Genomic DNA, 24,000 nt, shown 5'->3' with positions numbered 1-24,000 from the left:
ATAAAGTCATGCTCTGTTTCCCCAGAGGCTATGTGAGAGCTAGCCTCTGTCCCTTGTGCAGCCACTTTTCCCGTTGTTCGGCGTGGGGTAGGCAAGTCAGAATAAATGCTCTACAAACCGGACAACAACTTTAACTTCTGCACATCTCCTACCCATCCCTCTTCTTTTATTCATCTTCTTTCCCTCCTTCCTTCCTTTACTGTCTTTCTTTATAATCATTATGCAACGTTCATTACGTTATTAATAGATTTGGTTTATTGAGACAAATTTTTCACCCGTTACCGCCTTATGTTGTACTGTCATGCAGGAACACCACTATAAGCTTCTAGCTTGTTGCTGTTTCTGTGAACTTTGTATACATGTCATGATTGTAACCCTTGTTAAAATAAACTTATGTTTAAACCAAGAAAGTAACATGAAACAAAGCTGCTACATAATTTACAATCTGACAGAAGAAAAGGGAAATCAACACTTGGGAAAAACGGAACAACTTTAAATAGCCAACAAGACGTCCGAACAGCTCTGCAAACGAAATTAATGTAGCTGTTGTATCAAAACTTAAGAACTAAGATTTAAAAGTGTACATACGAGTATATAGTGCAAGTCTTAAACTTTTATATAGAACCGTTCACAGAATTCTACACAATGACCTTCAGCTTCAAAATCTGGCCGCAAAATGGATGCCTCATTAGCTGACAGGGAAACGGAAGAACCAACAAGTTCCTCTTGCACGCGATCTGCTTAACCGTTTTGAACCAAGTAGACCCACACTTGTGATGAATCTAGTCACTGATAATGAGACTTTGGTTTCCTTCTATATTATTGCAAGAAAACACAAAACAATTGGACCACAATTACGAGACGCACTGTATTTGTAAGCAAGGGTTTCAAAGAAGAAACAGTGCTATTCGCTGTATTTTGCGACCACGAAGGTCCCGTTGCTGTCGATTTTGCTAACAGAACTGTCACTGTCACATACTATGCAGGACCTTATTACCCAAAGTAACTCACGAGTTCAGCAGTTAACGACTAAACTGCGAAACCCAGACCTCCCATCTTCTCCATGACAATGCCAGCCTCCACAAAATAAGGGCCGTGCCTCCATTCCTTAAAGTCTAAATGATCCCATTTTTGCCTCGCACATTCTTCGGACCTGAGTTTACTCCTTGTGACTTCTGGTAGCATCTGAAGGAAAACAAAAACAAAAGAAAAATCGCAACCGCCGACAAAACAATAGTGTAGAGCGAAGTGGAGTGCACAGAAAAGTAAATCTGTGAGTGTTGGCAGTGTTGAAAGAAAATGTCTTTACACAAGAAAAGGCTGTTTCAGCACGACTAAGTCCATCGTTTGGTTCACCGCAATCTTTTTGCTACATAAGCGATGAAGAAAATGAAATAGTTTTTTTTCCGTAAGGTTCGCGGAGAAAGATGCTAACAATGTTTGAGTTTGGTTATGTTCAGATTTAGAATTAACGTCTTATTCGGCCCTGTCATTCTCGACTAACACCAACAAATATAAAGTGGAATAGTGTGGTTCACATGTAGGATCTTGTCAAATATACTCATTTGTTTGACATGAGTGTATAACGGTAGTTATATATATAACTAGCAGTTAAGCCCGGCTTCGCCCGGGAGTAAGCGGAGCCCTGTAGCAATTTAAGACGCTCGCTATCCCATTATCATTAGCTTTACCTCCTTTGTTTGGATACAAAAAAAGAGTTATCTCCCTTACCTTCTAAAAATTTCCGGAACTGTCCAGTTAATTTTTCATTCTTCATTTCTTCCCCTCATAGGAGCAATAGCGAGTCTCTAATATCACTGGCATGATGTGCTTGCTACAGGTGAACAGTAGGCACTGAACTGGTCTTGCACCATATAGGCTGTATTCAATAAATGGGAGGTCCATAATCTGAAAAAGGAAACAATGAATCAAGAAACTAAAACCCAGGTGCACATCTGCGGCACCTAGGGAGTGTACGTGCACACTATCTTGTTCCTGCCTCTTGCCATCTCAGAGGTATGGCGACCACAGACAAAAAAGAGTTATCTCCCTTACCTTCTAGAAATTTCTTCATTCTTCATTTCTTCCCCTCATAGGAGCAATAGCGAGTCTCTAATATCACTGGCATGATGTGCTTGCTACAGGTGAACAGTAGGCACTGAACTGGTCTTGCACCATATAGGCTGTATTCAATAAATGGGAGGTCCATAATCTGAGAAAGGAAACAATGAATCAAGAAACTAAAACCCAGGTGCACATCTGCGGCACCTAGGGAGTGTACGTGCACACTATCTTGTTCCTGCCTCTTGCCATCTCAGAGGTATGGCGACCACAGACAGACACACACACACACAGACAGACAGACACTCTCTTTTATTTATATGTATAGATTGCCAGGAGGGAAGACAGCGGAGAACGTCAAAATAATGACAGCTCAAATCAAAACCGTGTGAATGACGTTTTGGAGCCAGAATCAGGAGCCATTTGTCTTTCTGAGGGTGTGTACTTGTTTGCCCGCCAAGTTTGAATGAAATATTTTCGACAAATCAAGGCGTTGTCTGAAGTGTACAAGAAAAAAAGAATGACCTTGACCGGTGACCTTGAGTAGTGACCTTGACCCGGAATGCTTTAAATATGTTTGCTAGAGGTGTATGTTCCTTTTAAGTATATCAATACATGTACGCCGTGAACAGGCAAAAGTATCATTCTAATGTCTCTTCACTTATGCGTAAGTACTTTAACACATTTGTTTATGCCAAAGGTTTGCATAAAGATACAACACTTAACCCTTCGGACAGAATACATAAACAATATGTATCGAAACTATATGAATTCGAAGATCAATAGAGAAGATACACTAAGATTTAGACATCTTCATGCTCATGAACTTTTGATAAACATTCCGACAACTTTCTTCGATGACAAGTTCTTACTCTCTCTCTCTCTCTCACTCTCTCTCTCTCTCTCTCTCTCTCTCTCTCTCTCTCTCTCTCTCTCTCTCTCTCTCTCTCTCTCTCTCTCTCTAATTCATACACACACACACACACACACACACACACACACACACACACACACACACACACACACACACACACACACACACACACACACACACACACACATTGCATGGTCTAAACGAAAGCTGTGATAGACTGTTTACGGATCAGAATTGAGTCCACTCGGCACCAAAGTTTTTAATTTTGCAATCCAGAAAGACTCTCTTTTCCACCTCTCATCCCGGGTCGAACAAAAGACTCTTTCGATCACAATGCACTCCATATCACCGAGAGAATGGTCGGGCTGGTTGAAGTGCAGAAGAGTACCTGTGTTCTTCCCAATGTGTGAGCGGTGGAGATAGAACCTTTCTCTGAGACATAGGGTGAAGACAACAACAAACCTACGGCTTATGGTGGTGTTTTCAAACACATTTACAAGAAGAACATGGCAGACAAGCCCTTACACAGTAAATAAAAACAATCCGTAAATTTTACTCAAAATATTTACCAAATTTAGGAGAGAAAAGAAAAGACGAAAAGAAGGTTAGAAAACACCAAAGAAAAAAAAGTAAACACACATACACACCTAACCAGAAGAATGCGTAAAGTATAATAATTGGTGATTAAACAAGTCAAGAACAAATATTTGGGGACAAGTATTTAGACCGGGGGAGGGGAGGCTTAAGGGGGGGGGGGGGAGGTGGAATAGAGAGAGAGAGAGAGAGACGATTGCACTCACATGTTAAGGAAATTACGGAATGAGATGAAAGATAGCATTTAGCTTACCATAGTTTGTCTTGGCTGCGTCACCTATGTTTTGTAGATTTTGACTGGCAGTCGCCAATAAGGAAATGGCGCCTGTCTGTCCTTGATCTAATTGAGTACGTACATCCAAGAGTGCCTGTAAAACAAGTGAGAAGGGAAAACACGATAACCTCACAAAACATAAACACCCTATTGTATCGAACATTTTTTTCCATTTTTTTTAACGTACTTTAAAAATAAGATTCTTACACATTATTTGTAGCCAAACTCCATTGATCTCCGCTTTTATCGCTATTCCTTTCTGTTAATTGTTTCAACGTCAGCTGGTGCAGCTGAAATGAAATTTTTGCTTGACCCTACAATAATAGGCACAATTTTCTTATGAGACATTATTTTTGATGTGGGCCTATGTGTCCTACAATCGGTGGACGCTCGGTTGGCGTCTTCATAAAGACAAATGGTGAGCGAAAAAAGATAGGTCGCTAGAAGGGCTGCATACAATACACCACAGCCAATCACAGCGAGTTATACAAACTTGGCAAGGCGCTTTTCTTTGTTCATTTCGAACGCTGTACTCCGATGTAAAGTGTGCATAGGATGGTGCAGTGGTACGTAAGCTCAGAGCGACCTTTGACGCGCTGAAGGGAATTCCAATGGGACATTTTCAGATTTTATGCGCCACTGGCGCAAGGCGCACTTGTAAACCAAACACTGATTTAAATACCAATATGTGCAGATTTAGTTTTTTGATTTAAGATCCAATGATCTGTATGTTGAATTATAGGCTATTTAAACAGTCGTTTGTTTTTTACTATAATTTCAAAATACTGCCGCAATATTTGCAAATATCATTTTAACGGTTTAGAACATTAAAGCTCAATGTTCAATGTCACAAGGAAAAAAAATACCGTCACATCGACCAGTGTTCCCCTCACTTACCGTTTCCAGATTAGTTATCCTGCTAACAATTGTTTCTGACAATTGAACCATTTCTGCGCGTATCTGCTGACTCAGCAAGCCGTAGTTTCGTAGCTGGGCCTCGTTGTAGGAAGGTATGGCAGACACCGATGACGATGTTAGTATGGACAGGAGCAGCAGGGAACAACAGCGGTACATAATCAGGGCGAAGGACTTCATTACTGTTTGCCTCTGTCTGAATGAATGGGTTTCCGCCACACGTAATCACGCACAAACACAACACAACACACACACACACACACACACACACACACACACACACACACACACACACACACACACACACACATACACACATACATACATACACACGCGCGCGCGTACGCAAGCATGCACACACACATACGCACACGCATGCACGCACGCGCGCACGTACGCACACATACACACACGCACGCACGCACGTACTGACGTACACACACACACACACACACACACACACACACACACACACACACACACACACACACACACACACACACAAGCGCGCAGGTCAATGTATTTTGAAGCAAGTCGCGTAAGGCGAAATTACTACATTTAGTCAAGCTGTGGAACTCACAGAATGAAACTGAACGCACTGCATTTTTTCACAATGACCGTAGTCCGCCGCTCGTGCAAAACGCAGTAAAACTGACGAGACTGTTTAGCACGGTAGTGGTTTCGCTGTGCTGCATAGCACGCTTTTTATATTTAGTCAAGTTTTGACTAAATATTTTAACATCGAGGGGGAATCGAAACGAGGGTCGTGGTGTATGTGTGTCTGTCTGTCTGTGCGTGTGTGTGTGTGTGTGTGTGTGTAGAGCGATTCAGACTAAACTACTGGACCGATCTTTATGAAATTTGACATGAGAGTTCCTGGGTATGAAATCCCCGAACGTTGTTTTCATTTTTTTGATAAATGTCTTTGATGACGTCATATCCGGCTTTTCGTGAAAGTTGAGGCGGCACTGTCACGCCCTCATTTTTCAACCAAATTGGTTGAAATTTTGGTCAAGTAATCTTCGACGAAGCTCGGACTTCGGTATTGCATTTCAGCTTGGTGGCTTAAAAATTAATTAATGACTTTGGTCATTAAAAATCTGAAAATTGTAAAAAAAAATAAAAATTTATAAAACGATCCCAATTTACGTTCATCTTATTCTCCATCATTTGCTGATTCCAAAAACATATACATATGTTATATTCGGATTAAAAACAAGCTCTGAAAATTAAATATATAAACATTATTATCAAAATTAAATTGTCCAAATCAATTTAAAAACACTTTCATCTTATTCCTTGTCGGTTCCTGATTCCAAAAACATATAGATATGATATGTTTGGATTAAAAACACGCTCAGAAAGTTAAAACAAAGAGAGGTACAGAAAAGCGTGCTATCCTTCTTAGCGCAACTACTACCCCGCTCTTCTTGTCAATTTCACTGCCTTTGGCTGCCATGAGCGGTGGACTGACGATGCTACGAGTATACGGTCTTGCTGAAAAATGGCAGCTACTTGACTAAATATTGTATTTTCGCCTTACGCGACTTGTTTCTTTTTCTTTTTAACTCCAACATAGAGGTATATTACACCCACGAAACATGGACATTTTCTATTTACAATGGAAATATTCCTTATATTTACAATTCAATTTTTCTACTTAATATTTGGAACTCAAAAATTACAAACATTGATCCTATAAGCATTATGCTTGTTGTTGTTTACTCAATATGCGTTTTTTGTAAACAATGCACAAACGTTAAATAAAACAGTTTAAACCAAACATTGATCCCCGAAAAGTTGTCTTTCTAAAAATACTAACACACATTTTCCCAAATAATATTACATGATTTACAAAATGTCACATCTTTTTACAACTTGTGTCTTGATAGCCAAATATTATATCCTTCATCTTAAACGTAACCCTTAATCCAACCTTTTCCTCTATCCAATTTTCTATCTTCGTCCAAAACAACTTTACCGGTATACACTCAAACAAAAAATGTTCAACGAAATCAACTTCCGTACAACATAATTATACATCTGTTATTCTCCCTGACTAGCATTTTACATAATAAAATATTTGTTGGATATATGTTATGTAAAATGTTCCATTGCAATTCTCTTAACCTCACTTGTTTAGAAACATAGGCAAGGGTCCAAATGTCCTTATCTATTTGTACACCAGACTTCCTCAACCAAAAATTATATACGCAAGGTTTTTCTACAGCAGTAATTACACTTTTCTTTTCTATCATTTTTTGTATTTGGCTTATTTTTATCATAATACAGGCTGCCATCAAACAACTGCTTATCCATCTGGACAATAATATGTTTATTTTCAATCCAATTAATCCATAATTTGGGTAATGCGTTTATTAATGCCCGATAATCCAATAAAATATTTGCATTATTCTTTCCAATTAGTCTATATACCTCTGCTGCTTACTTCAATCTCCTTTCTTCCACTATAAACAAATCACTTACTCTTTCAATCCCAGCATTTTTCCAATAGAAATAAAACAACATTTTCCCTTTATACCGAATCAAATCATTTCTCTGGCCTACCCTTTGCTTAAAGCTGATCAAAGTAAAAGGTAGCAAAATATCAACAACATTAATCAAATAATAAAAGAACACAACAAAACAAAACAAAACAAAGGTAGCACATACTTCAAATACAAATAACATTCGAACCACCTACCTTTGATTTACTCGTTGGGAAAAAAAAACAAGTCCTAAAACTGTAGATGCAATGTCGATTTTGGGCTTACCAGCGTTACAAACACTATCACTGCCTTCAGTGTGAGTGCATTGTGTGTATACAGCATCACTGATTAAGTAAACAAGTGGTGGTTGTCATATTGCAATTAGAGGGTCGGATATACTAACACTTTGACGTAAGCCACCATGTAAGGGAGCAATTAAGCTACACCGTTGTCAGAGACTTGGAAATAATGGACATATAATTTGGCATTCATGATCATGACAGAGACGCCCAAAACAAGAACACCAGGTCAAAAGAAGAATTATGTGTATGTCATTGCCAATTTTGTGTGTGTGTGTGTGTGTGTGTGTGTGCGTGTGTGTGTGTGTGTGTGTGTGTGTGTGTGTGTGTGTGTGTGAATGTGTGTGTGTGTGTGTATGTGTGTGTATGTGTGTGTGTGTGTGCGCGCGCGCGCGTGTGTGTGTGTGTGTGTGTGTGTGTGTGGTAAGAACGTAATAACACACACACACAAAACAAGTCAGATCATAACCAAATTTGAACACAGCTAGGTGTAATCTATACAGTTACAGTACTTAAAATAAATAAGTGGTTTCGTTGTTACTTACTCAACATTTATCCCCGCCTCAAATCCACCCCAATGTCTTGACTGACGAGAAAAAGAGTGGTAGGTGCAGTTTGTGTGTGTGTGTGTGTGTGTGTGTGTGTGTGTGTGTGTGTGTGTGTGTGTGTGTGTGTGTGTGTGTGTGTGTGTGTGTGTGTGTGTGTGTGTGTGTGTGTGTGTGTGTGAAGATGTAGACTACTGCAAATAAAATAATTGGTGCCAAGCACAGCTACCAATTTGAAGTATGTCACCTGATGTAATGAACTCTTTTTGGCTTAATGCCAGTTGTACTGTGCCATAAATCCAGTGGTAGATTTTTCGGTTAGTGGAAGAAAAAGATACTCTGGTGCATTTTACGATGCATGGAATACGTCATTTTACCTATCACACGATACGGAACCCTTGTTGCGTTCAGGTTCAGGGACTGAATAAGACCGAGGGAAGTAAGTATGGTTTTGGGGGATTTTCTTTCCCTTTCTTCAATTTTTTAAGATCAGATCAATCTGGGATTTGTTTGTCTTACTTTTTTTTTAAGTTGCTTTGTATCATTTTAATAATTCCTTTGAATACATTTCTAAAACGCCACACGTATAATTCATTCCTAAAATAAAAAAAGCTCCAAGAGGCAGTGATGATTTTGATTATTGGTATGTGTTCAAATCGAGAGATTTTTTTCTGTGTAAAAGCCTTGGCACATATGATATAGTGAGCCAACCTGTTTTGGGAAATGACTGTACATGCATGGAAAGCCTGTATATAGACATAACCAAGCTAAGGAAAGGTCACTCTCGTGGAAAATCGATAGTCCCCCATAACAGGGGGACAAAATAACACGCTTTCACCTTGTGTAGTTAGGCAGTTCGAACGTGTCTTTTGCATTGTTTTTGGTGTTAAAAATTACCTACGATTAAAGAACACACATCGGTCTCGAGGTGCACCTCAATTTTGAAGAATTCGTAGCCTTATTTTGTTGAATATCTTTTCTTCAAAAACTACTCACGACAATCAAGACTTGAAAAATAGTGTGCCCCCTGCTGACAATACGATTTTGTTGGTAGTTCTATCGTTAATCTTACTGTTCTGATCACTTACATTAGCACCAGAGTGTGCGAAAGACCCCAACAGGCAGATGAAACACACCAACATCGCTACTTCGCAGTCATTTTGAACGATCTCAGTTAGTAACTATTTTTTTTATCAAATGCTTACGTAAACTCATGCGGTCAAAAGATGTTCGAGTTTGTTTTCGCAACAATGTTAATGAAGTGAATTTACAAACAATAAAACCACTGTAATCCGGAAAATGTCTTTATTCGCTGACTAACAATGGGTTCTTTCATACGTTAGATCGGGAAAGCCATATCTAGCATCATACAAAAAATATCATAAACCTAAAAATACACTAAAGTCTTTTTCAAAAACTATCTGTTTCAAAGACTTTCAGCAATTTTCAACATTATAAATCGAGATAACTAGATACATCGAAAGAAATTTGGTGCACAAAACAGTTTTCCTGTTCACAAATCATTGTGTGAAACTTTCTTCACAACTTTCTTGCACGAAGTGTACGTATTTTTCTAGCAATAGGCGTGTCCCCTGTTTTGAGTGAACACTTTACTCGTGGTGAACTCACTACCAGTGTTTTAAAACAAAATGCAAAAAAATACACAGCGGCCATAATTTCTCTTTATTTGAATGAATTTCAACTTCACAAAGATTGTTTTAGAGTGCAGATTTAAACAAATCAATGCATGAAGAATTTGACAAAAACAGTTGGTTATACCTACTGCATAGACGGTTTGATTGTCGATGTCACAATCCGATGGGAGGATTTTCACGTGTCCGGCTCTTTCAAGATTGAATCTCGAATTTTGTTAATGTTGTCTAGGGTATGATTATTGGCGGCTGTTCGCTTTTATAGTTAGTGATATGCGTGGTTCCTTTTAACTTAATTGAACGATAGACAGACTCAAAGGTATCGACAGAAAGAATAAACACTGGAAGCAACTGGACGAACACAACTACAATGAGTGAAAAACGGCTTTAATTTTGGTTACTCATCTTCATGCATCGACGTACTCGGCACTACAGGTTAAGGATCAGGTGTGAGAGGTTTGATCTTGCCGAATGAGCGACTGTAAAGCTCTCGGAGTGTTTATACACGGCGTCGGTGATGAAGATGATGTCTTTAGAGTTTAATGTCTTGACGATGAGTTCAACGGTGATGATGATGTCCTTGATGTCTTGATGATGTGACGAACGATGTTGAGGATGCCCTTGATGTCTTCGACGATGAAGTGAATGAGGATGATGATGCCCTGGATATCTCGGCGATGGGGTGAACGGTGATATCAGTTCTTTAACACGGTTCCATCTCTCTCTCAGTTGGCGTCCGATTCATCTCCAGCTTGCATCTACACGATCATCTAACCAGCATCTAAACAGCATCTAAACCTGTCGATCAAAGTGAAAACAACATGTTATCATCAGCTTTATGAGCCTAACATCTATCTAATCATTCTGACCGTTACTTACAAACAATGGAATTTTGGATTTCGTCCAACTGCTTCGCCTTTGAAACACACAAAACAGATGAACGTAGGGATGAAAATGTGCCGCTCTACTTCTGAAATGAAGAACGATATTATTACTTCCCTTTTTCCTACTTTAGCAGTTTCTTACCTGCATAATTCAGGTTTGTGATGAAATATAACTCCCGAGAAAAAAAACTTGAATTGTTCTCCAAAATGGAACGAGAATCAACTGATCTTGGTGAATGGACTCAAAGTAAAACTCTACGCTACGAATATAGGCCTTCGCACGTGTCTCAAAACAATTCAATAAAACAACTCTTCCATACATCTTTTAACGCGAAGTACAAAAGACAAATATCTCAAGTCTTTATTGATAGAATCATCGTATGAATTTGCAAATCTAATAATCTTTCATACGGTGTAGGCGTAGAGATCTATCATAACCATTTCCAACCTCGTGTTTTCCTCTGTGTCATTCTTCCTTTTTGACGTCACGCTTTTGACGTCATCTCTCTTTACGGCGTTCCGTCTCGCAAGGAAATGACTTAAGGGTGTCACCCATGGAAATAAAATCCAATGTTACTATAATGCGTAACACACGCCCTTGGAAAGGAAGATTTTATATAATCTATGAACATGCATAATAGTTACATTAATACTATATGGTCACGGCTCAGAAATGGCGTCGAACTCCACCCTTACCCCATTCAAACGCCCCACACGCTCAGTTATGGTTTATTCTACCTTTGAAAGTACTGACACGGGGTGCAGATATGAATACAGTTACTATTCTGGTAGAAACCGAAAGGTTTGATGACTTTGTTTTCGAGCAAGGCGCAATAGTAGAGTGAATTTACGTCGATTTTCGGGCCGGAAGTTGGGACACTTTTTTACTTGGTGTCGAAACGTCGTATTTGCGCGTACTACACACACTGCTTGGATAAGAACTTGATGGAGATGGAAAGAGAAGGTGTTAGTTATTGTTTACATACTGCACGATAACCAGTACCTCACCCCAACAGTCGGCTGAGATCAAGTTTAGATCCAACGGTGAGTATGTTACTTTTCGTGTTTGGAGTCACGTAGGCAGTTTTAGCTTTTGCTGCGCTTTTAATAATGATGACAGACGTTGAACTAAGCGATAAACTTGGACAAGAAAGAACAATCTACTACTTAAAACAAAAAATATGCACAAACACAGAAGACAAAGCAATGAAAATAAGTCTTAAGTTCGTTGTTGTGTACTTTCGTGTTACGGCGAAAAGTAACAACGTAAATCAAAGTTGTTTATCGACATGTTCCTGACTTCCAACGATGGAAACAACTGTTCTATCGTCTGCTACAAAGTTGCACTGACTGTCTCGAACTCAGAACTCAGTGTGGCATGGAGGAGATGGACGTAAACGGCCAAGGTAAGAACCACTGGTTTTTCGTTGTATGTAACGTACTCACCTGCAGTTTGAAACACTGTTATTTTCACTGAATAACAACTTACTTCCTTTTTTTTTCATCTGAAAGTTAGAAGTGTTATTGTGATTTGTTTTGATAAAATTGGCATTTTTTAGGACAAAGATTTTTCTTTATTTTGATTTTTAAATACATATGTTTGAGACGATTCAACTAATTTCCCAAGTTATTCAGCGTTCATGTCATTGCATGTGTTTTTTCTGGCCTTTTCTATAGTCTTTCCATACAGTTCACCTTGTGCTTTGTTTTCATGCCAATTTAATGAAATAAATTACAGGAAAAAGAAATATATGTTTTTTTACATTGAGTGCGTTACTCACACCACTCGCACATCGTGAGAGGTAACACACTCCAATCGTTTGTAGAGTTATCTTGAAAATTATTTAAATCTTGCTGGAACAAAGTAAGAAATGAATCAAGTAAACAGAAAATGATGTCTGCGTTTATTGTTTTGAATTAGAGTGGGTTTTTTTTTAGGAACAGTGTTGAGTGTGTTACTCACACCACTCGCACATCGTGAGAGGTAACACACTCCAATCGTTTGTAGAGTTATCTTGAAAATTATTTAAATCTTGCTGGAACAAAGTAAGGAATGAATCAAGTAAACAGAAAATGATGTCTGCGTTTATTGTTTTGAATTAGAGTGGGGTTTTTTAGGAACAGTGTTGAGTGTGTTACTCACACCACTCGCACATCGTGAGAGGTAACACACTCCAATAGTTTGTACAGTTATCTTGAAAATTATTTAAATCTTGCTGGAACAAAGTAAGGAATGAATCAAGTAAACAGAAAATGATGTCTGCGTTTATTGTTTGAATTAGAGGGTTTTTTTTAGGAACAGTGTTGAGTGTGTTACTCACACCACTCGCACTTCGTGAGAGGTAACACACTCCAATAGTTTGTACAGTTATCTTGAAAATTATTTAAATCTTGCTGGAACAAAGTAAGGAATGAATCAAGTAAACAGAAAATGATGTCTGCGTTTATTGTTTTGAATTAGAGGTGTTTTTTTTAGGAACAGTGTTGAGTGTGTTACTCACACCACTCGCACATCGTGAGAGGTAACACACTCCAATCGTTTGTAGAGTTATCTTGAAAATTAATTAAATCTTGCTGGAACAAAGTAAGGAATGAATCAAGTAAACAGAAAAGGATGTCTGCGTTTATTGTTTTGAATTAGAGTGGTTTTTTGACTCACATGCGAAGCAAAAGTGAGTCTATGTACTCACCCGAGTCGTCCGTCCGTCCGTCCGGAAAACTTTAACGTTGGATATTTCTTGGACACTATTCAGTCTATCAGTACCAAATTTGGCAAGATGGTTTATGATGACAAGGCCCCAAAAAACATACATAGCATCTTGACCTTGCTTCAAGGTCAAGGTCGCAGGGGCCATAAATGTTGTCTAAAAAACAGCTATTTTTCACATTTTTCCCATTTTCTCTGAAGTTTTTGAGATTCAATACCTCACCTATATATGATATATAGGGCAAAGTAAGCCCCATCTTTTGATACCAGTTTGGTTTACCTTGCCTCAAGGTCAAGGTCACAGGAGCTCTTCAAAGTTGGATTGTATACATATTTTGAAGTGACCTTGACCCTGAACTATGGAAGATAACTGTTTCAAACTTAAAAATTATGTGGGGCACATGTTATGCTTTCATCATAAGACACATTTGGTCACATATGATCAAGGTCAAGGTCACTTTGACCCTTATGAAATGTGACCAAAATAAGGTAGTGAACCACTAAAAGTGACCTTATCTCATGGTAGAAAGAGCCAATAAGCACCATTGTACTTCCTATGTCTTGAATTAACAGCTTTGTGTTGCATGACCTTGGATGACCTTGACCTTGGGTCAAGGTCACATGTATTTTGGTAGGAAAAATGTGTAAAGCCGTTCTTAGTGTATGATGTCATTGCTAGGTTTAGTTATTTGACCTTGACCCTGAAGGTCAAGGTCATGTAAAGGTCAAGGTCAAGCATGTGAGTCGTATGGGCTTTGCCCTTCTTGTTACAATTTACTTTGAAGGATTGGTAATTTTCAGTTCTTTGAGTACTTGTTTGATCGTTGTTTTGTTTATTGGTGTTCATGTAACACACACACTTGCCTAGGGTACCTAGATATGCAGATTATTGCTGTCGGAATGTGTCAACAATAGTTTCAATAGTTGTGTAGCAACCATGGTGTCATTCTTATAATTAATTTCACAATTAACTGAATGCACTGAATATGAACAACGTTTTGTTCATGTTATGACAGTGTTTTGTAACACACTCATTGGCGAATAAACAGCATTTTTCTTGATAACTTCAAAATCCGCCTTCAACCTAAGATTTTTTTGTTGGGTTTATCAAGTTTTTTTGTACAGTGTATTGTTTTCATTACCAAGTGGATGGATATATGCTTTATACCTTACAAAATAATGTGAAGTAAGACTTTTTTGGTGAAATGTAACACACTCAGTGTTAAAAGTGAGAAAATCTTCTCTGTATTGTGAATTGGAGCATGGTAGAAGTCATAAGACATCATTGTTAGGTTGTTATGGTTTTGCTCTTTCATTTTTCATTCTTTTGCATGCATTTTTCATGTGAATATCTTGACAGTGTCCTAAAATTTGATTTTTTTGGTGAAATGTAACACACTCATTGGAAACTTTTAGGAATGACCTGACAGATAACTGATAATGGGAATAACGGGTCCGGTATCATTGATGCATTTCAACTCTTTACTATTATGTACTTGTTTCTCTTCCCATTGCATATATTTCTAAGGTTTTGTGTGTAAAATAAATAGGAATTTCGCAGTTTTGAATGTCTGTGTTGTGAGACACAGAAAGTTGATTTTTGTTTGAATACATTTTCACATCTTGTTCTGATTTGATTTTTTTTTGCAGACTGTCCGTATGAAGTGTGTGGAACTAAGAATAGATTGACTGCTGAAACAGTATTCTTTTCAGTTCTTTGAGTACTTGTTTGATCGTTGTTTTGTTTATTGGTGTTCCTGTAACACACACACTTGCCTAGGGTACCTAGATATGCAGATTATTGCTGTCGGAATGTGTCAACAATAGTTTCAATAGTTGTGTAGCAACCATGGTGTCATTCTTACAATTAATTTCACAATTAACTGAATGCACTGAATATGAACAACGTTTTGTTCATGTTATGACAGTGTTTTGTAACACACTCATTGGCGAATAAACAGCATTTTTCTTGATAACTTCAAAATCCACCTTCAACCTGAAGATTTTTTGGGGGGTTTATCAAGTTTTTTTGTACAGTGTATTGTTTTCATTACCAAGTGGATGGATATATATGCTTTATACCTTACAAAATAATGTGAAGTAAGACTTTTTTGGTGAAATGTAACACACTCAGTGTTAAAAGTGAGAAAATCTTCTCTGTATTGTGAATTGGAGCATGGTAGAAGTCATAAGACATCATTGTTAGGTTGTTATGGTTTTGCTCTTTCATTTTTCATTCTTTTGCATGCATTTTTCATGTGAATATCTTGACAGTGTCCTAAAGTTTGATTTTTTTGGTGAAATGTAACACACTCATTGGAAACTTTTAGGAATGACTTGACAGATAACTGATAATGGGAATAACGGGTCAGGTATCATTGATGCATTTCAACTCTTTACTATTATGTACTTGTTTCTCTTCCCATTACATGTATTTCTAAGGTTGTGTGTGTAAAATAAATAGGAATTTAGCAGTTTTGAATGTCTGTGTTGTGAGACACAGAAAGTTGATTTTTGTTTGAATACATTTTCACATCTTGTTCTGATTTGATTTTTTTTGCAGACTGTCCGTATGAAGTGTGTGGAACTAAGAATTGATTGACTGCTGAAACAGTAATCTTTTCAGTTCTTTGAGTACTTGTTTGATCGTTGTTTTGTTTATTGGTGTTCATGTAACATACACACATTCCTAGGGTACCTAGATATGCAGATTATTGCTGTCGGGGAATGCCACTTTTCACAAATGAAGATCAAGGTAGATACTAACTAATGCAGTTAACTTTCATTGTGTAATAGGTTTACTGTTAACTGTATATTAGAAAACAATGTGTGACACGGTGTTATGTAACACACTCCAGTTAAAATTTAAAATGCAATTCATTCCGCAGTAATTGATGAAAATACATTGTTACTGCCCAGACACAACTAAACACATAAACAGTTTTGCTGGACCCCAAAATGGAAAGTAATCCAAGAGTTTGTATTTGTGACTCAAGTGTCCCACAAATTCGACACCTTTTCTGAGCCATGACCATATGTGTATAACATTCTACTAATTGTTTCCGTGGATCTATGATCAGAATTCCCTTCACAATCAGGTAGTATCTCTGAGTTGTGACGACCATTGCCATGGTCTCTCTCAGTTCATGGTAGCACGGCTGAGGTAGTCTGCTCCAATGTTGTCTTTGCCGGGAATGATCTTCACGGTGAAGACGTACGGTTGAAGTTGCAGTGCCCAGCGCATCAGTCTGGCATTGGTTGGTTTCATCCGCTGTAGATACTGAAGAGGTTGATGGTCCGTCTCCAGTATGAAATGTCTTCCGTAGAGATAACGCTCAAATTTCTGGATTCCCCAGACGGTCGCTAAGCATTCTTTCTCTACGGTGGCATATTTCTGTTCTGTCTCTGACAGCTTCTTGCTGGCATACGCGATCGGCTGCAGACCTTCTCCCTTGTCTTGAAGTAGAACAGCTCCCATTCCTTTGTCTGAAGCATCAGTTCTGAGGATGTATGGGAGTGTATGGTCTGGCATCTGGATGATCGGTTGTTCAGCTAGCTTGGCTTTCAGTGTGTCGAACGCCACCTGACAGGCAGGAGTCCACTTGACCTTTTCCGGTTCTTGCTTTTTGGTCTTGTCTGTCAGTGGTTCAGCGTTGTTCTTGATGACTTTATTTGCTTCTCTGAAATCATTGCAGAAACGTACTGCTTTACCCTGTGCTTTCTTCACGATCACTATCGGAGCGTTGTAGGGTGAAGTGGCTGGTTCGATAACCTTCAAATCCAACATCTCCTTCACTTCACGTTCCACCACGTCCACTAACGCATGAGGTATGGGTCGTGGTTTCACGTACACAGGTCGATCATCAGTCATCTTGATGTTGCAGATTTCTAGAGTCGTAGCTTTTGGTACATCAGTCAACGATGCGCTGAATTCTGTACATGCGTCTCTGACTTCACGTTGTTGTCTTGCCGTCAATGTGTCAGCTACATGTACATCTTTCTCATTCTCGGTACGTTTTGTAGACGGAATGAGTATGCTGGGATCAGGTCCCATGTTGGCGAATATTTCGTCATCTTGTTCTTCCAGATCTTCGACGACTATCGCGCTCTGTTCCACCACTTCTTCTGGAAGTTTCTCTGGTTCAGCGATCATTTCTCGTTCATGGTACTCTCGCAAAAGGTTGATGTGATAGACACGAGTTTGGCGACCCACTTTGATCTTGTAATCAAATGAGTTGATCTGCTCCTCGATCACGTATGGTCCCTTCCATGCAAGTTCTAGCTTGTTGTGTTTCGTTGGCAGTAGAAGCAAAACTCTGGTGCCGACAATGAGTTCTCTCTTCTTCGTCTTCTTGTCGTAGAAGTGAGCTTGTCGTATTGCTGACTTGGCGAGATGGTCGCGGGCGATCTTGCACGTTTCTTCAATGCGATTTCGCAGATCAATAACATGTTCAGCCGTCGTGCGTATCTCGTCGTTGCTTTCTTCTTCCGTCCACAGTTGACGCAATACTTGCATTGGTCCACGCACTGTCCGCCCATACAGAAGTTCGAAAGGAGAAAATCCAAGTGAATCTTGGGGAACTTCTCGGTATGCGAACAGTAGTGCTGGCAAGTACTGGTCCCACTTGGTCGGTTGTTCAAAAGTCATCTTCTTGAGCATCGCTTTCAAAGTTCCATTGAAACGTTCTACAACACCATTGCATTGAGGATGCCAAGGTGAAGTTGTCAATCCCTTGATTGCGAGCAGTTGGTTGACTTGAGTCATCAACTCGCTGGTGAACTGCGCTCCGTTGTCGGTCAATACTTCTTCTGGAAGTCCCAATCTTGTCCAGAATGTCCATAGCGCGTCAGCCACGGTTTCTGCCTTTATGTCTTTGAGAGCAACAGCTTCAGGATATCTGGTCGCGAAATCCACCATCACTAGGATATACTGCTTCTTTGTCTCAGACATGGGTTTGATTGGTCCTACTATGTCAACGGCTACACGCTTGAACGGAGTTTCAATCAGAGGCATCTTTCCCAGAGGTACCTTCCTCGTCCGTCCTTTTGGCATAGTACGTTGGCACACGTCACAAGAACTGCAGTAGCGTTTGATGTCACCCACGATCCCCGGCCAAAAAAAATCTTGCCAAATCCGTTCTCTTGATTTCTTCTGTCCGAGATGGCCCGACATCGCCGTATCGTGTCCGGTGGACAATACCTTCGCTCGCATCTTGTGAGGTACTACTACTTGTCGGTGGTCCTTTCCTTGCTTGTCACTGTATTGGCGATATAACACGTCCTTGTCATAGATGAACTGAACTCGCCCTCGAGTTACATTCGTTCGTGCCAACACATGTAATTTCTCAAGGCTTTTGTCGTCTTGCTGTTCTCTCTTTAGATCAGCAACGGTGAAGATCTTTCCTTCCATAGGAAAACTGGGAATTGACGCATTCCCCTCTTCTTCACGTTTTTCTTGTCCTCGGGTAACGGCTGTTGCAGTGGTTTCAGGGATTACGGTCTCACGGACTGGATATACAGGTGTCTCGATTTTCTCCGATCCTACACCCATCGAGTTTCCAATCAACACAGGATGGACAGGATTCTCCATGACGCTAACTTCGGTTTCTCCCACGAAGTACGGCGTGTCCATGTAAACGTGTGCGACCGATAATTTCTCTTTCACTGATTTCTTCGCCAAAGACGTTTCTTTTGTGCGCGTAGTAATCTTGCTAGCTGGTACTAGTTTGGAATCAACAATCGTAGAGGTGCTTCCGGTGTCGCGGAAAGCAGTGACTACCTGGCCTTCAACTACGATTTGGGACAGTTTGGTGAATTTCTTGTGAACACATTTGTCGCACAGTTGATCATGTGTCGCATTCCCCTCGACGTCATTCTCGTCTTGAAATGCGGCACTGGCTGATTCATCTTTCGGAGGCTGGCGACAATCCTTCTTGAAATGGCCCAATTTTCCACATCTGAAACATTTGACGCTGGTTCTGCTTTTATTTCCTTCGTCCTTGTCCTTGTTTGTGGAATTCGTCCCGTGTGCTGCCTTGTGTCCTCTCTCTTCAGGTTTCTTCCCATGTCTACGGCTTTCTTTGGGTCGGTTTTCTTCGTAGAGATTTACGGTGTCGATTACGTCATCAATGCTGTTTGGTTTTCTATCCTTCACGTACGTGACGAGTTCAGTAGGCATGCTTTCATACACTTGTTCCGTCAGTATGAGGTCTTTGAAATCATCGAAACTTTCTCCGATATTGGACATTTCAACCCAGCGATCGAGGAACAAGGAAATCTGAGTAATGAACTCTTTGTACGAGTCAGCGTTTTCTTTCCGTGTGTTTCTGAATCTTTGTCTGTATGTTTCCGCGGTAATCTGAAATCTTTCCAGCAAAGTCTTTCTGAGCAAGGCGTAGTCGCGTGCATCAGCGACTTTCATCTTGGTGTAAGCAGTGCGTGCTTTACCTTTTAGCAGTGCGGACAAACGTACAGACCAAGTGTTAGGGTCCCAGTGTGATGCTTCAGCATGACGTTCAAATTGCAGAAGGAACGCTTCTACATCGTCTTTGTCTTCGAGGAATGGTAACTTCGGTTGGTAGTTATCGGTATCGCGAGGTCTATGATTTCTGTGATTGTTATTGTTCTGATTTCCTTCTTCTTCATCGCCTCCGCGATCGCGTGAGTTTGTTGCGCGAGCTAATTCGACCTGAATCCTCAACTCCTCGAGTCGAGTTTGTTGCTCGCGTTCTTCTCTTTCACGTTCAACACGGTCGGCACGTTCACGTTCACGTTCAGCGTCGGCGCGTTTACGTTCAGCATCGGCAATTTCCGCACGTTCAGCACGTTCACGTGCACGCTCCGCACGCTCACCATTCTCACGCTCACATTCCAGAACAAAATCACGCAGCTCAGATCCCTCCAAACCAAGTAACTTCCCTTTATCCATCAAAATCCTCGTCGCTTCCAGGGCTGCATCCACTGAAGTAGCCATCTTACCTGTCTGGCTTTCTATGTCAGTCTCACCACACGCCTTCACTCCAAATTTGAGGACGTGCGAAGTTTCTATATCGGGTACTGTGCATGGAATTTATCTCATCACAGACTATCTCGAACCTACTTCGCATTTATGGAAAAAATCAGTTATTACAAACTGTAACTGAACAATGTTACTGTCAACTCGTAACCATTCGTTCTGTGACCTAGAGTGGTCAATACAACTGCGGCTCGACTCCCAGTATTATCACTCTAGTCTATCACCATACGTAATCCAACGTATATAAAGATCCCACGGTTTCTATCTAGAAAATTTCTTAGAACTAATTGAAGTAGCTAATTTCAACACTAAGAAAGTATCCGCGATCTTCAATATTATGAATAGTTTATTAGCTAGATACTCAGACTCTGTCCATTGAATCTGTCACCACAAATAGTCAAATGACTTTTCCCATGTGCGTGAACGTAAATAAACTAGTTCAAAATGTTTTTGCGAAATATCTCCATTTCGACTTCCTTTTTGTTTCGTTGGTTCTACTTAGAAAGGAATTTGAGCCGTTCCCCAACAGAATGTTGCCAACTAATCCTACCTGCTAGAACTAGATCTACAGGTAGATGAAAGTGATCTAACTTTCACTTTCCAGTTTTGTTTTGTTTTTCCTCGAGAGTTACATTTTGTTTTTACCTTCAGTAAGGTTGTGTTATTTAGTTTACCTTCATTAAGGATGTGATCTACAGTGAGTTTTTACCCATACTACACTATAGTTTTCCTTTAAATAAATACACAAATAAACATATACTAATTACTTAACTAATGAATGATCAATGAATACACACAAACCACACAAGACAATTTCTTCACATGTATCTAAACGAAATAGCCTATCCCGGACGAGGCAACCAATATGTCACAATCCGATGGGAGGATTTTCACGTGTCCGGCTCTTTCAAGATTGAATCTCGAATTTTGTTAATGTTGTCTAGGGTATGATTATTTGGCGGCTGTTCGCTTTTATAGTTAGTGATATGCGTGGTTCCTTTTAACTTAATTGAACGATAGACAGACTCAAAGGTATCGACAGAAAGAATAAACACTGGAAGCAACTGGACGAACACAACTACAATGAGTGAAAAACGGCTTTAATTTTGGTTACTCATCTTCATGCATCGACGTACTCGGCACTACAGGTTAAGGATCAGGTGTGAGAGGTTTGATCTTGCCGAATGAGCGACTGTAAAGCTCTCGGAGTGTTTATACACGGCGTCGGTGATGAAGATGATGTCTTTAGAGTTTAATGTCTTGACGATGAGTTCAACGGTGATGATGATGTCCTTGATGTCTTGATGATGTGACGAACGATGTTGAGGATGCCCTTGATGTCTTCGACGATGAAGTGAATGAGGATGATGATGCCCTGGATATCTCGGCGATGGGGTGAACGGTGATATCAGTTCTTTAACACGGTTCCATCTCTCTCTCAGTTGGCGTCCGATTCATCTCCAGCTTGCATCTACACGATCATCTAACCAGCATCTAAACAGCATCTAAACCTGTCGATCAAAGTGAAAACAACATGTTATCATCAGCTTTATGAGCCTAACATCTATCTAATCATTCTGACCGTTACTTACAAACAATGGAATTTTGGATTTCGTCCAACTGCTTCGCCTTTGAAACACACAAAACAGATGAACGTAGGGATGAAAATGTGCCGCTCTACTTCTGAAATGAAGAACGATATTATTACTTCCCTTTTTCCTACTTTAGCAGTTTCTTACCTGCATAATTCAGGTTTGTGATGAAATATAACTCCCGAGAAAAAAAACTTGAATTGTTCTCCAAAATGGAACGAGAATCAACTGATCTTGGTGAATGGACTCAAAGTAAAACTCTACGCTACGAATATAGGCCTTCGCACGTGTCTCAAAACAATTCAATAAAACAACTCTTCCATACATCTTTTAACGCGAAGTACAAAAGACAAATATCTCAAGTCTTTATTGATAGAATCATCGTATGAATTTGCAAATCTAATAATCTTTCATACGGTGTAGGCGTAGAGATCTATCATAACCATTTCCAACCTCGTGTTTTCCTCTGTGTCATTCTTCCTTTTTTGACGTCACGCTTTTGACGCCATCTCTCTTTACGGCGTTCCGTCTCGCAAGGAAATGACTTAAGGGTGTCACCCATGGAAATAAAATCCAATGTTACTATAATGCGTAACAGTCGAGATACATGGTGGCAATGTCAGCACGAGTGGCACGAGGCAGGTAGTACGGCACAGGTGACAACAAGAAAAATGTTCATTCAAAATGAACAGCGTCGATGCAATGTCCACCAAAGATTTATTTTGGGAAGTGTTAAAGGTTAGGGTCAAAAGTTAATGAATTGCATGTTGTGCTGGATATATAAATTGTTTATTTCAGTCAATGCTTGATTCATAAGTACATTTTTCAGCATGGTGCATCTACAGGAGGGTGCTCCAACAATGATGCATAGTGCCAACATTTAGCGCAAACTTTTCACAACAGTGCATTATTACCACAAAGCGCATACAGCGATTATATAGTAGCAAGTTGCACTAAACATTTGAACAAAATGCATTTTGTTCAAATGTTAACAGCACAGCACCAAGTTTTGCATAAGTGCACAACAGCACTGACCATTTCACAAAAGTGCATTACAGCTGTGACAATTTTACAAAAGTGCATTGACCATTTCAGGCAGATGGCTAACATGCAGATTTCGCTTTTGTCTGTCTTTCTTTGAAAAGTAGGCATGTTCAAGATCGATGAAGTCATGAGCAATTGGGTTAGATGACAGAAAAGATTCAAAAACGTCAGATTCAGTTAGATGACAGAAAAGATTCAAAAACGTCAGATTCAGTGTTTTGGGCACTGTTGAACAGGAACATTCTCTCCTGTTCAACAAATGTGGGTTCAATTCAAAAGCAACATTGTCACAGATAGGCTAGTGTTACATTTCTGTAAAGTTTCAAAAACATCTTCCATGTTTTGGTTACTGTTGAACAGAGGCATATTTTCCTGTTCAAAAAAGTCTGACACAAATTGTCGTAGTTGTGGGTTAAGGTTCGATCTATACTGTCCTTCAAACGAGTCGTAGAACCGTCATTGTCACAGATAGTGTTACATTTCTGTTTTACATTCAAACGAGTCGTAGAAGTAGTAGTACATTTGCGTTTGGTTGTTTTTTCTTTTAGATTCCTGTCACTCATACTAGCAGTATTGATTGAGGTACATAAATCTGTTGATGTACAGGGATGACTTGTTTGTAATGAATCCTTGTTTCCTCCACATTGAGTTTGCATTGCAGTTGGACAGAAATGAACAGGTGTTAATTGATAAACACATTGATAATGGCTTTTGAGAAAATCAATCAATTCTGCAAAGGAATTAACTTGATGACATCAAAACTGCAGCGCCATTTGAAGAATGGTTACCATTTCTGTTTCTTTGATGGGAATCAAACAAATAAAAACATTGACTATCCAAGTTACCATGAATGGCAATAGTTGACTCCTGAAAAGTAGCAAGGATATAATTTGAGACGATAAACGCCTGATGCAATCCCTCCTCAAGGTCAGTCAACTCAAAACCTTCATCATTCGCAACATCAGTAGGCAACACAGCGGGATTCGTATGTCCAGAAATCATGTCGAAAAAATATTACATTTCAAAAGCATGTCCAACCACAGTTGTTGGCAAGT

General features: G+C 39.6%; 2 protein-coding genes across 2 annotated transcripts in view; one reads left to right on the top strand and one right to left on the bottom strand.

The window, feature by feature from the left end:
• The window catches only part of LOC138959534 (uncharacterized), a 28,728-nt gene extending 21,159 nt beyond the window's left edge, over positions 1 to 7,569 (bottom strand). Inside the window, exons 1-3 of the mRNA XM_070331054.1 lie at positions 7,423 to 7,569; positions 4,701 to 4,914; positions 3,783 to 3,897 (exon numbers count right to left, since the gene is read on the bottom strand). Coding sequence (XP_070187155.1) covers positions 3,783 to 3,897; positions 4,701 to 4,898 — 313 coding nt within the window. The 5' untranslated portion in view covers positions 4,899 to 4,914; positions 7,423 to 7,569. The remainder of the gene's footprint in view (positions 1 to 3,782; positions 3,898 to 4,700; positions 4,915 to 7,422) is intronic.
• Positions 7,570 to 8,383: 814 nt separating this feature from the next.
• Positions 8,384 to 24,000, top strand: part of LOC138959544 (uncharacterized) — a 33,141-nt gene continuing 17,524 nt past the window's right edge. The window contains exon 1 of the mRNA XM_070331062.1: positions 8,384 to 8,490. The gene's annotated coding sequence lies outside the window, so the exon portion shown is untranslated. The remainder of the gene's footprint in view (positions 8,491 to 24,000) is intronic.

Source organism: Littorina saxatilis, linkage group LG2 (genome assembly GCF_037325665.1).
Source record: "Littorina saxatilis isolate snail1 linkage group LG2, US_GU_Lsax_2.0, whole genome shotgun sequence".
NCBI classification, from domain to species: domain Eukaryota; kingdom Metazoa; phylum Mollusca; class Gastropoda; order Littorinimorpha; family Littorinidae; genus Littorina; species Littorina saxatilis.
This window is presented reverse-complemented; position numbering and strand designations above follow the sequence as displayed.